General features: G+C 41.2%; 1 protein-coding gene across 1 annotated transcript in view; it reads right to left on the bottom strand.

The window, feature by feature from the left end:
• The window catches only part of MYO3B (myosin IIIB), a 482619-nt gene that overhangs the window by 452603 nt on the left and 15169 nt on the right, over nucleotides 1-14847 (bottom strand). Inside the window, exons 2-3 of the mRNA XM_063595441.1 lie at nucleotides 8829-9012; nucleotides 7932-8066 (exon numbers count right to left, since the gene is read on the bottom strand). Of these exons, the coding sequence (XP_063451511.1) occupies nucleotides 7932-8066; nucleotides 8829-9012 (319 nt within the window). The remainder of the gene's footprint in view (nucleotides 1-7931; nucleotides 8067-8828; nucleotides 9013-14847) is intronic.

The following is a 14847-nucleotide window of genomic DNA, read 5'->3' as shown; positions in this document are numbered from 1 at the left end:
TCAATTCCAAGCTTCAGGTCAAAGCCCTAGGAAAGAAAACTGGATTTGAGGGATCCAGAGGTAGATGATAATGGAAGTTAAAAGGCATAGCACAGGTGAGCACGACTGGTTTCCTGCCAATTAAGCCAAGCTTGCCATTTCATGGATAAAGGTCATGATACTACCCATGGCATAAATGAGGTCTAGGGAATTCAAAGGCTACTGACAGCAGGGGAGATAGGGCATACGTGGGTAAGAGTGGATACTCCCACCCCCAGATTCCCTTTTAACAAGGGTGAAAGCTGCTTTGACTCCATGGGCAGTACCCTGTCGCAGTCACTGGAACTTGGGGATACAAGGATGGAGGAAAAGAAAGAGGAATGGCTCACTTTCTCTCCCTCACGTACCCCAGGTATTTGCTAGGAAGAGAAGGGAACCAGGGATGCCTTGCTCTCGTCTTTCTAGATGAGTAGCCATTCATCTTCAGTCTGTACCCCTTTTGAGTGCATCCTGAACCCCTGGGATGCACTTTAGACTAATCCTTTGAGAGAAAAAAAAAAGCCTTTTTTTTTTTTTTCTTTCTCTTCCTCTCTTCACTGATAGGTAATTGTCTCTCTGTGCTATGGGACACTCCCCTCAGATGCATCCTCCAAACTAGGAAGAGTTAATTTCCCAAACCTTAGACTGGTTGCCTTACGATTGCGCTCAGGGGAAGGGAACCCAAAAGCCTGACACGATGGCAGAAAGGTAAAAGTTTTTTACCAGTTGGGCTTTTGGCCTCCCTCTTCCTGTGCAAACATAAAAGGCCTCAAGACTTTTGAGCTATCCTTACCCCCTGCCCCCATTTTGTTTTAATACATGTTTTCTAATAACCCAGTTTGTCTCTTTCTCACCTTCATGACATCAAACTCCAAATGGTCATGCAACTGGAGCCTCAGATGATGGCCCCTTTGGCCAGCAACCCTTAGATAGGCCTCTGAGGGAGATCTGACTGTTTTCCCCTAACTGGAGTTAGGGGAGCTTAAGAGGACAAGATTAGAATGAAGATGCTCCCTCTGGGAGGGGGCTGTCTGTGTAAGCGGGTAATGATAATAGAAATTTCAGTTTCTTATGATCCTCTTCCCATTTGGAAATCTAAGAGGAGACCTCTTGATAACCAGGGGTGTCTGTGTCAAGTGAAATGAAAGTATGGCATGGTGAGGTAGACCACACTTGAGATTACAATAACAGTTTTCTACAATCTGCTCACAACTTGTAAGACACTCAGAACTTCATGCTCTATTTGGGGACAGGGATAAGGTTAGAGTTTAAATAAGGACAAAGGACATGAGGACCTCATGATAGGAGGGAGTGTCAGAGACCAGGAACATCAAAGATACCAAAGGGAGAAAATACAGTTTTATTATCACAAGGACTTTGTGGTTACAATACAGTTCAGAAGCCTCTGCCCTCACTACCATGGCATTATGGAAGCATCTACTTGTACCCAGATCCAGATGCCACCCAGGGAAAAGGGAGAGGGAAGACGGAGAGAAGAGTCCCTAAAAAATTGAGTACTTACCCAAATGACTAAGCCTTGAACTGGACAGTGAAAATTGGATATAAATACTGGAATATGCCACTCCACAAAGTTACTCAACTGGACTTAAGTTTAACAAAATGGGTTAGAATCAGTTGCCTCCTTTAGTCAGGCTGGGGGCTCAAGAACCCAGTTTAGTTCAGTTATTGAGAAGAAAGGCACCTCTTTGTTATCAATAGTTTATGATTGTCTGGTTTATTACCTATTACTCAATCATGAATATGACACAATCTCTAGCCTCAAAGAGGTCACTGCCCAGTAATGGACATACGAGTAATTATAGTGTGGAATGTGGAAGCAGAGCTGTGCCTAAGGAAGTGTGGTGGCACCAAAGAAGGAAGGGTGAACTCTGCCGAGGGAGGGCAAAGAGGGGACAGTCTAGGAATACTTCCCAGAGGATGTAACATTTACAATGAGTTTGAAGGACAAATGGGTTTTGGGCAGGTGGACATGAAGGGAAAGAAGATTCTGTGAAAAGGAACATGGGGACATCTTGTGCAAAGGTAGGGGGCATGAAAGAATGAGGGGGAATGTGCATGTGAGTGTACATGTGTGTGATGAGTTCTAAATACTCTACTACTGTTGGGACAAAGGGTGCCAGAATCCTGGGGCAGGGAGATGGAGGAGGAAGGCCAATGACAGGGAATGACAGGTATGCCCTGCTAAGGAGTATGGGCTTTATTATAATATACTATGTATACTACCCATATAATATATACCCATATACTACCCATATAATATATACCTGTATACTACGCGTATAATATTCTATGTATATTATAATACCATGATATATCACTAGATAAAAAAGGGAAACTATTAACAGATTTTAGGCAGGAGGTCTCAATGTCCAGATTGGCATTCTAGAAAAATGACTTGGTCAGCAGATGGAGGATGGACAGAAGACAACACTAGGAGCTGGAGTATCCATTGGAAGATATTGAGGTAAACAAGAGAGGCAGGGTCAAAAAGTCATGAGGATAAAAGGGAGGGAGAGATTTGGGAGACTTTTTTTGAGATAGAAATGACAGGAATTTCTGACCAGCCACATGTGAAAGGCGAAGAAGAGACAGAGTCTAGGGAAACTGTGAGAATTAGGAAAATATCAATAGTCTTTGCTCCTCTAAAGGAAAGGCAGTAATAGGGATGCAAAGCACGACAGAACCTTCATCAGGACCACTCCCCACCCTGGCTCACATCTCAGGGAGGCACAGGCTTTCTTGCATTGCAAGCATGCTATTAAAATTCTACTGAGAGAAATTTTAAATTAAATGCTGGGTGATGATCCCAGAAAATGCAACCCTGGAATTTTCCCCTGACACCTCATTTTGGTCTCGCTCCCTGCCCTACTTTAAGTGTGGCCATTTTTGCAACAAAGGCCTCTTCAGCAATATTTTATATAGGTAGCCAACTTATAAACTTTATTTGTAACTCTAGAACTTATGAAGGGATTAAGAGTAGCTATTTGTCAGCAGGATCAAAACTCAGCTATGGATTTAAAAACAACAAAGGAATCTTACCCAGCCAGTGCTTTTTGTTCACTAAATGTCAGAGTATAAGAGCTGTCTGACTTCCCAGAACTCACAGAAACATATAATTAAACTGCTCAGGACACTTTTAAAGGAAGCTGTCCTGTGAAGTTGATAAGCCCACCAGCAAGGTTTTCAAGGGCAGCCTATGGGTTATAGAAAAAAGACTGGGCACTTGGATATAAAAAAAGAAATCAGGTGTACACTGACAATTGTCTAATCAGAATAAATGTTCAGTGAAATGGGTTGAACATTTTAAAAGCATAACAAAGAATTATATTTAAATGCACCAAGTAAAATAATCCCTTTAGAATTGTAAGAAGGCAACCAAGCCTCCCACCCCAGCCCTGAGGGTTGACACATCAGCCCTTTATTCCCGCCCACTCTGCCAGCCACCAGATTCAAATACAGAAGTGTGTTTTCATTCCTGCAGTTCCTCCCTACGCCTTCAGCATTCAGGAAATGTGGTAGCTGAATGCATCTAGAATTTAATGAGCATTTTGCTCCAAACCAAGAAAAATAGAAAAATCATTTACATTCCACATCTATTTTCCAAAACGTCATTGAATATTGATTCAATCACAATATGTGCATTTGCTAAGACAGCCATCATTTCAAGCAATAAAATGTTCCTTGCTCAATAAGCCATCAACTTTCTTCCACATTATTAAAGAATGGCCCATGCAACACAATCACCAGACCTAGGCTCCAACATTCAAGTAGATTCTATACTAGCTTGCTGCTTTGACATAGTCAGTTTGCAGAATTAAGAGGAATTTCTTTTTGGTGCCCCTTTGTTCAGTAGACTTTGTCTTTTAAGGGTGTTGGGTTCTACAGATAACATAAAGGAAAAGTCAAAGATAGTCAAAATTACTTCAGAAAATCCCTTAGGAAGTATCATGTTGGACACTGTCCACCTCTCAGTAATTCCAGAACAGCACATTTTTTCCTCTGGTGTTGGACGAATCATGTTTATTTTAATGAAAGCCAGCTAAAGTCACTGGCTTGCCACAAGACCAGTGAAAACTATGTCACCTGAAACCCTAGAGTTTCTATCAGACTGGAGAGATGCTCATACAATGAGAGGGAAGTGGGCCCTGAGAGTGACCTCCCATCTCATTCTCTTCCTGGGGCACATCCTTATTGAATAGAGCCAAGAGTGGGCAGAATCATTCCCAGGCCTCAGCCTCTTAACTCTCTCTCTTTTGTTGAACACATATAGTATATGTTTGTGGGATGTAATGCTGTTCCATTTCAAAGTCCTTCCCTTCTCCAGTCTCAGTTTTCTGTGCCTTCATCCTGGCTCCCAGCATTCCAATATCTCTCACTCTAGAACCCACTGAGTCAGTGTTCAATGCTGCAGTACTTTCTAACCACTTCTGGTCAATCAAAATCCACCAGTCCCACATTTGAGTCCATCAGAGTATGACTAAGACCCTGATTTGTTAACCTGATAAACTTAATTCATGCCACAGTATCAACAAAATGGTTTGATGTATAACACTTCCAGTGATATTCAGGTCTAGATTATACTTTCTAGGGCCTTGGATAAAAGCAAAACCTGGACAAAGGTCCATCGGTCTGTCTCTCTGTCTGCTGTCTCTCTTTCTCCCTCCCTCCCTCCCCCGCCGCCCCCTTTTGCTTTGGTTCTACATATTAGATACTGAACTTATACCGAGATCTCTGAAGGGAAAAAAAAGATGTAAAACTAATTCTCATACATGGTTTAAAGGACAAAGTTGTTTGTTTTACTTTCCAGCCTCATTTACCAGTACTCCAAACCATTTCTTTTAAGTAGAACACTTGATTCATGCAGAAATTAAGTTTTTACCTGCCAAAGATTTTACACTAAAAGGAAAAAGAAAATATAGTTCATGCCTTAGCTACCACATGTTAGGTATTTTTTCTGAGTATCATGTTTTTCTTAAAGGTCTAATTTATTAATATGTATATCATTTAGGTGAAAGACGGACTTATAGATTTTTAAAAATTTAATATTCACTTAAAATGCATTCACAGATTTTTCAAAACACTATTATGTATGTGTATTTCTCTCCATATCTTTCTAATATAGTAGGTGTCTATCATGAAAGAGAGCTTTTGTTTGCTTTCTACTAACAATTAGTAATGAATTTCAGAAAATGACATTTTTATTTGCTTTTGTTTTCAAAGTTGTCATGATTTAAGGGGATTATTAATAACATTTTTCTATCCTCTAGAATTGCTCTGTGGAACAGCTTCTCACTCGTCCTTTCATCAAGTCAGGCAAATAAAGAGCAAAGGCAACATAAATTTACTCTTAATATACAAGATGAGGAGAACAGTATTAAACAGATCATAGTTTTTTTGTGTGAGTCCCCTAAAGCATGCCTTAAAAAGCTGCAGAGAGAACAAAATAGGGTACTATGTGGACCGTCGTTGTCATCCAGCTCTGTGTGTGTGGTCAGGAAGTGCTACGATCCCAGTGAGAGACTTCACATCTGTGTTTCCATGACCCAATGGATAACATCAGAGGAGCAGCTGCACATGGTGAAAGAAAATGTGCTGAAATGTGCTTTTCCTTCCAGTTCTGCCATGCAACCAATTATGTGACCATAGGCATGTTACTCACCTCTGTGGGCCTCTGTCCCTCATCTGAAGGCTAGGGGACTGAATAGAGAGGCTTCTGCCAGTATTAGGAGTCTAGGAATTCCTGTGTTTCCCTAAGACTATTGGAGGCACTGAATGCACATGACCATCTAGCAGCCTGGTTTAGACTGCCCATCCTGGGACAGAAAAGACTGAGGACATCCAGCATCTCATATCACCCACTTTGGCACGGACCAAAACAACCAGCAAAAGTCATAAATGACAGCATATTGTATTGCAGAGGTATGAATAATTCAGTGTCTCAGGGCAGCCTCATTATCATGGTCACCCTGAAAAAGCTAGAAACAGTTGGCAAGGGAGCACCTGCGCAAGGCTCAGCTCATAGTTCTGGGCTCTTTCTCATCTTTCAAGGCCATGTGCTACTTCCTGGCTGCTTTGGCCATACCTGAGTTGCCATACCTGAGGGTCACTCCTCATCAGGAAGGATGTTCATTCACCAGGTGGCCTCGGGTATAAGCAGCCCACCTGCCTGCCTGGTTGCATGGAGGGAAGGCTCCTTTTTAGGCCCTTGAAAATTCCTGAAAGTTTCAGTTCTGTATGTCTGATGTGAGCCTTTTTTAGTCAGGAGTTAAAAATGAGCAGAAACTGAGGTTCCTTGGTCACTGTACTTCCATTACTAAGTTACAACGAGGTTTAAAACACAGAGATCTTACAGAGCTGAAGACAAATATAATCAGAGACCCCAGGAACAGTACTTTATCATTTCCAAATAGCATTGTTAAAGAGCTTCACTGGCAAGATAAAATCCTAATATTCTTGGGGTGGGGGTGGGGGAGTTAATAAAACCCCAAAGAAGTGTGTTATATGACTTAACCAGTCAACTAAAGGAACAAAGATAATTAGAAAACCAAAATCCCTTACATCTTTATATTCTGAGGAAGGCAACTGATGTGACAGAAATAAATTCAAACCAGTTTCCCTGCAGATTATCCCATTTGAATATAACAAAAGAATTCCCCAAACACGGTTGCCATGGCAGCCAGTACGTATTGTCCCCGGCTCAGGCCCTCCCAGAGCCAGAAACATGTGGACAAGAGGTACCAGACAGTGAAGTGAGGGCTGGTTTCTCCCCTGGTGCTTCTCTCTTAAGGCTTCCACTTGTGTCCACACTGTGCTGGGTCACCTACGTGACCTCAGACATGGAGACATGAGCTGGTTCAGAGGGTCAGAGCCCAGAATAAGATAGTGTAGGCCTAGTGAGAATGTGGCGGTAGACCTGTCCTAATATATTAATTCATATACTGTCATTATTTTCCTTGTCATTTTAGCCTCATAGGGAATCGTATTTGTTCGGAATTGACTCTTTTGCACCCAGATGCACACATTCATTCCCATTAATAACTGAAAACTGACTCTGAGAATTGTGTATGGAAGGTTTGTTGGAGAAAAAAATGCAGGACTATAGTGGATACAGTGTTGTTCCCTTCAGATTCCCTCTTCACAGTGGATGCTGCTAGAAACAGGAACAGCTCCCAGCCCTCAGCTGCACCTCTCACCCAAGTTGGCATCCACTTCAGAGAACTGACTCCCCCAAAGTCACGCTCCTTCGCAGGGATGGCATGCAGGCAATGATTGGCTGATGTGGAGATGTAATTCAGGACAACATTCCAAAAACTGCCCAGCTCTCCATTTCCCAGAGGACCAGCTTAGGTCTCTGTTATGACCATATTGCTGTTCAGTGTCTCCCTTGCCTGATCCTGCCTTCTTCACTTTTTTCTAGGTCTACCTCTGCTAAGAACTCTGCAACAAACTTTCCATACACAATTCTCAGAGTCAGTTTTCAGGAAACCCAATCTAAAATGAGGACTAATGAACATGAGTGGGCAAATCCAAACTTGGCAAGCCAAGTAAACCTTGGGTTAACAATTTTGGAAAATGAGTTGCAATCAATTCAAACATGTTTACAATTAAATGTTAGGGAAGAAAATTAATGTTTTCAATTATATTCCTATATTCACCCTGTACTAGAATAAAAGATGATTAAACCTCCGAAGCAGAGAAACAAAAATATTTTTAGCAGAAGGCCTACCTGTAAGAACTGTGGAGGAGAATGTCACATCTGGTGAGGTACCTGTGACATGCAGGAGGGACCTACTCCTCAGATGTGTACCTTAAAACACCCTCTAGGTAATAAAGCATCTGTTGGCCTCTGGCACTCTGTTCAAATCACTGGTTACCCAATGGGAGCCTCTTACCTCCAGGACCAGCCACAGCTGTCCCCCTACACAGTGATCCGCTTTGTAAAACATCCCATAAAACTTTACAACATTGGGATGATTAGGAAGGAACTGCAGAATGTTGTATTCTGCCTCAATTTCTTCATCCATATCCTAAACAGGGTAGAAAAATGCAAGCTGGATTAAATCTAATGTGTAAGGAAGGGTACAGATATGACATCATGCTCAAGTACTTAGTAAAACATATGTACTATGCATTTTCAATCTCATTACCATATCTTCAAAATATCTAACAATGGACATTCAGGTATCAATCTACACCTTCTAGTATTACATTATTACATTCTATTTATTACAACCTACACCTTCTATTATTACATAATTATATCAATAATGTTTATGATATTCTTTTTTCTTTAATAATACTATCACAAATATCTTTTTTATTGAAAAGTGTCTGAATTTTCAAAGCAGTTATGGAGAACTTGCTTGAAGGGACCTATCACAGGATAGGACATGTAAAACCTCACTGTGCAAAACAGCATACAGCATTATAACCTCGGTGCTCTAAAATAAGATGTCAGCGTAAGATGATTGAATATCACAAGTCTGGGTCACTTTGTAACTTACAGAAAGACCAGGTAGTAAAATATATTACTCTTTCCAAGAGAATAACTTTTGAAGATCCCAGTGGTCCCAAACCAACACAACAGTAAAATGGACAAGAAACAAAAGTCAAGGGAAGCTTTAACTCCAAGTGGAGTCCCTTCATTCAGAGAAGCTGACAAATCATGACCCATTTTGAGATTTCATACCAGGTTTCATGAAAATTAAACCTAAAATCAAGAAAAGAAGTTGAAAACTCAGTGTGCATAAAACACCAAATTCTGTTTACAATTTACAACTGTTACTTACACTGACTGGATCCAGAATTTTCACTGCAGCCAGGCTCCCATCTCTCTTGTTAGTTACCTTGTAGACTTTGCCATAGGTGCCTTTACCAATGGTCTCTATAATTTCCCAGGTGTCTGTGGGATCTGGAAGCGATTCAAGTCCAAGCATCTTAGGATTATAGTGAAATAATCCATACAGATGTTTCCTGGTTGGGGGAAAAATTTGTTATGTGCAACAGATCACAGAACTGGGGGCAGTGGACTTTTGAAACAAAAAGATTTTTATTTCTTAACCAGCAACCTCATGTTACTTTTTATTTTCTTCCTCTATTGTAAATAAATTTTTTGAAAAAGAACTTGAACCCTCCTTAAGAAATGGTAATAAAAGATAGAGTGGAGGAGTAACATGGCTCTGAAACATCCTAAAAACATGATTCTAAAAATGGAAATTATGTACACACCACAGGAGAGAGTAAAACAGCCAAAGAGGATGTTCTGGTCATGATTGGACAGTTGTCTTGATAGGCTGCTGAATGGTGGCTGCTGCCAGGGAAAGTGGCTGAAAACTGTAAGTCTAACATCTTTGTCCCTAGGTTATGGTAACCTTCATGAGGGCTCCCTGATAGACTCTGGGAGCTAATCCCCAACATCAGTGTACAACCAGGCATTTGACTCATATTTCTTCTTTTTTATCCTCACTCTGTGTTAGATAACTTGAGTGAAAAGAAGTAAATTTAAAGCACCCACACTCATATTGTCAGAAATTCACCTTCCCAATCTACTTCTTGCTTACTGAAATATAGTGAGTCCCACAATATGGCTGATGTTCCAGCCCAAACAGCTGTAGTTATGCAAAACTACTGAACTGCTGAATGGTAGAAGGAAAATCAATAGTCAGAAGAATACAAATGACTTTCTTCTTCTAGTCCAACTCTTGTTCCTTCCTCCTGAAGGAGGAAAACAGAAAGAATATCAACATGCAGAAACTGAGATGAACAAAACCACTCATCACTACAAAGCTCTGTGATCTTTCTCATCTTGTCCCTGAAAAGAAACTGCCCATTGGCATGAAGCTATGTCTGCCCAAGTGTAAACAGAGTCACATAAAAGAAGAGAGAAATACACATTAACTAGCTGGGCGGACTGCCCTTAAGCAGCCAGTGAAAGGCCTGGAGGGAAAATGAAGAATAGTGTAAAGTGGGCCTTGACGTTAGCAATGAAAGGAATCAAAAATGAAATTTCACATGGTGCCCTTAAAACTGATGTGTTTAGTGAAGAAGGGGAAAAAAAAAAAAACCCAAAGGAGAAAGGTGCTCCTGATAAATTTCTGATCATTCACCCATATCTTTTCAGAGGCCCTAGGAGCTTATTTCCCACATTAGGTCAAAAGCAATAGATAGGCTCAATTCTTCAGGGTTGCAGTGAGCACTAAACATGCTCAGTCTGACGTGTGGCTGATTCGCCCATGTCTTACTGCACATTCCTTGCTGCTTTGCCCATCACCTCTTAAGATTAATCAGAAATGATACTTTTTTCAAGGTGATTGTACACCATCTACCCTTCTTTCAATAACAGGTCATAAATTAGCCAAAATTACCATAAAATGTTATTTATGCATTCAGTAAATAGTTAATAAATTCCAATCCCATTCAAGCTACACTAGATTCTACAAGAAATATGAGGAGGAAGAAGAAACTGAGCTCTGCTCTGGAGGTTCCGAATTTGTTTCAAAAATTTTTATGACTTCTGGGGTGAGATGGCAAAGTGAAGTCAAGTATCTCCTTTCCCTAAAACTGAATGAATGAACAACACTAAAATGGAAACTTGAAATCCAGCAAACAAATCAAAATATACTAGCAATAATCAAACAAAAGAAGGGATATAACTTCACACCATAATTTTTGTAGAGTAGCATTCAGTGAAAATGAGAGAAGATCCCAAGAATCACTGCTCAAGCAGTTCACTCTCTTCTCCCAGAGTGTGATGGGATTTGCCAAATGGTGAAGGAACAAAATATTGAAAAATCTCAGCAACACTCCCTGTAACTGCCTGATGGGTTCTTCCTGCCTACTGCACTAACAAAATCAATTCATGGCATTGCAGTAAAGAAAGTTTGAAATGAGGCTGGCCACACCATGTGGGAGATGGAGTTATTACTCAAATCAATCTCCTTGAAAGCTTGAAGGTTAGGGGTTTTTCAAAGGCAGTTTGAAGGAACGGGTGGGAGTGGCGAGGCACTGGGCACTTGCTGCTGATTGGTTGGGTCAGAAATAAAATCACAGGGAGTTGAAGCTGTCCTCTTGCTCTGAGTTGCTGCTGGGTGGGGCCACAGGAGGAGTTGGCAATCCAGGTGGAGCCAGGTGTCAGACATGTTTAAAAAAAAAAAAAAACCTGAAAAGATATCTCAAAAGACCAATCCTAGGTTCAAAAATAGTGATGTTATCTGCAGGAGTAATTGGGGAAGTTGCATATCTTGTGACCTCCAAAACAATGGCTACCAATCAGGTATGTCTACACCTTAGCAGAATTCAGGCTCCTCTCCTTCTCCTAGCCTGGTGCTCTCTCATTAGCTTTGCAAAGGCAGCTGAGTTTTGGGAAAGGGCTATTATCATTTAAACTATAAACTAAATGTCTCCTAAAGTTAACCCAGGAATAACTGAAGGCAGCTTGAAGGCTAACAGCACTAGAGGGGTTAGCTAGATCAAATCTTCCCCACTGCCATAATTTTCTCACTGATATAATTTTTGCAAAGGCAGTTTCATCTTTATTTAGAGAAAAATGGACAGAGAAGGAAAGACAGCAGCAGAAAATGAGTCTAGGTTCATTCACTTATACATTCAGTAAGAATTTATTAAGAACTTTTTACATGTATTACTCAACACTAGGCTTTTTTGAGACAGGCTCTCACTCTGTCACCCAGGCTGTAGTGCAGTGGTGTGATCACCACCCACTGTAGCCTCAACCTCCTGGGCTCAAGCAATCATATCTCAGCCTCCCAAGTATTAATAGATGGGACCACAAGCATGTGCTACCACACCCAGCTAATTTTTTTGGTGGGGTGGAGAGTAAAGACAGGGTCTTGCCGTGTTGCCCACGCTAGTCTCAAACTCCTGGGCTAAAGTGATCCTCCTGACTCAGCTTCCCAAAGTGCTGGGATTACAGACATGAGCCACCACACCTGGCCAATACTAGGCTCTTAAAAGGAAGTAGGAGAAATAATCAGGCTCTATTCTAAAATGAGGAACATTTCCAAAGCTATGCTGTAGGAGTTGCCTCCTATCAGGTGGAATGACCCTAATATGCACATTAAATGACATTTCAGAAAGAAGAGTAAAGCTCATATCCATCAATTGTGGCTGCCCCTAACACTCAGAAACCCACAAATCTGAGGGAAAAATGAACAACTCTCAGAAAAACAAATATTTCTGTTCAAATTACTGAACATCAAGGTAGAGAAACAAATTTTTAGGTATATGTGTGATGGTTAATATTGAGTGTCAACTTGTTTGGATTAAAAGATCCAAATTATTGTTCCTGGTGAAATGGCAGAGTTCCCTGACCCCTCTCATAGGACATGCTGCAGGGGTGTGGCTTGACTGTTTGGCTGTGTGTCTGCTCAAACTCCTTATGGGAGGGGGAGCACATAGACAGGCAGGTGCAGGATCTGGGGTGAGCGCCTTGGGGGCTCCAGACTCGTGCTAGCATCTAGAGGTGGGTACCTAAAACTCCCAAAGCCCAAGTGGGCATGTGTTACAGTGCATTCTTTTAGATTTGCTGTCCACAGACGGCTTAAGTGTTAACAAGCTCAGTGCCCTCGGTACCCAGGTCCTTGTCCAGTGTCCAGGAAGAATCAGGTCACACAGACTTGAGGATGGTGAATGCGGGGATTTTACTGAGTGGTGGAGGTGGCTCTCAGTGGGATGGATGGGGATGGGGTGGGAAGATGATCTTCCCCTGAAGCTTGGCTGTCCAGTGGCAGATCTCTTCTCCAACCACCCCAAGCTGAATTCCTCTTGGCATTCAGATGCTCCTTCTCTTCTCTCTGCTGTGCCGTTCTGCCGTTCTTCTGTTCTTCTCATCTTCTGTGGAGCCTGGGGTTTGAGGTTTACATGGGTACAGGACAGGACGGTGTGGCATGCCAAAAGCCAACTTTTGGGCATGAAAACAGAATGCCTCTTCCCACTGGGGCCATGGGTTTCCATGCCTGTGGGTGGGGTCTTTGCCAGGTGACTGCCCTCTTCTACCTAGTGTTTCCCTGTCTCCTGCCCATATCACTGGAGGTGTCTGTGAGGGTGTTGCAAAAGGAGATTAACATTTGAGTTAGTGGACTGGGAGAGGCAGACCCACACTCAATCTAGGTGGGACCATCTAATCAGTTGCCAGAGCAGCTAGGATAAAGCAAGCAGAAGAACGCGGAAGGGCTAGACTTGCTGAGTCTTCTGGACTTCATCTTTCTGTTGTGCTGGATGCTTCCTGCCCTCAAACATCAGACTCCAAGTTCTTCAGCTTTTGGACTCTTGGACTTAGACCAGTAGTTTGCCAGGGACTCTCAGGCCTTTGGCCACAGACAGAAGGCTGCACTGTCAGCTTCCCTACTTTTGAGGTTTTGGGACTTGGACTGATCTACCACTGACTTCCTTGCTCCTCAACTTGCAGATGGCCTTACCTTGTCATCATGTGAGTCAATTCTCCTTAATAAGCTCCCTTTCATGTATACGTATATCCTATTAGTTCTGTCCCTCTAGAGAACCCTGACTAATACAATAGGATGCACACACACACACAAAACCAAAACCAAATAAAAGCAAATAAAACAAAAGCTCAGGTTTCTCTCCAGTTAACATTCAAAACCAGAAAAATATGTAAACCATGTATATGAACAAAGCTCTTTTTTTTTTTCTTGAGACAGGGTCTTCCTCTGTTGTCTAGGCTGGAGTGCAGTGACACAATCATGGCTCACTGCAGCCTCAACCTCCCAGGCTCAAGCAATCCTCCCACCTCAGCCTCTGGAGTAGATGGGACCACAGGTGCACACTACCACACCTGGCTAAATATTTTTATTTTTTGTAAAGACAGGATCTTCCTAACAGCCCAGGCTGGTCTTGAACTCCTGGGCTCAAGTGATCCTCCCACCCTGGCCTCTCAAAGTGATGCGATGACAGGCATGAGCCACCACGTCCAGAATGTACAAAGTTTCGAAGGGAAAAAAAGTATGAGCAAATATTTTTATATTTAACCAAACTGTTGTTGAAGTATAAAGACAACAACAGACACTTTCAGACATGCAACAGCTTGAGTCCTTCCTGAAAAAGTCACATGATTCCAAAATCCAGCTAACCAAGAGATAAATGTGAAGCCCTAGTAAAAAGTCTGATAAGAAGAACTGAACCCATTTATACTTAGAAATAAAGCTAATCAACAGTGTGAAGTATGTTTACAAAAGGGAAATGTTATACATTTCAAAAATAAAAGTAAATAATCAAATTAAACAGAGAGAAAAATAAGGGTGAAATTTCCTCATTTTTCTTTATTTTTTAGATGCTAAATTAAGAAACTGAGATTTAAATATCCTCTTTAAAATTAAGGTAACCAAGCAAAAAGACAATATTAATAAGGAGAAAATATGTATGTTAATTTTCTCACTAATTTCAGTAAGTAGGCAATAGATAATTGATAAATTGCTAAATGGATGCTAAAACCACTATAAAGTTATCAAATCTCTAAAAGACCTAAAAATAGACTATAAGTCTTTGACATAACAACAAAAAAAGCACACTTACTCATATGAACACACATACAAACATCAAACAACAAAAAGACAATCTGTGGAGTAAGAGAGGACGAGTGGAGGTGGTGGTGAGGGGCACATTAAAAACAGAGGTAAATATCTGTTGTATCAATTAAGATTCTTTAATAAGGTCAAAACATAGAAAAAACAGATCTATAGATATCCACATCTAAAACAAACTGTTCAAGAGTCTATAACTCAGAAACTTTAAAAGTAAAAAAAAGAAGTCAAAGATAAACCAGGTAAATGATAA

Source organism: Pan paniscus, chromosome 13 (genome assembly GCF_029289425.2).
Source record: "Pan paniscus chromosome 13, NHGRI_mPanPan1-v2.0_pri, whole genome shotgun sequence".
In the NCBI taxonomy this organism is placed as follows: domain Eukaryota; kingdom Metazoa; phylum Chordata; class Mammalia; order Primates; family Hominidae; genus Pan; species Pan paniscus.
The sequence above is the reverse complement of the archived record's forward strand: the minus strand, read 5'-3'. Positions and strand labels throughout refer to the sequence as shown.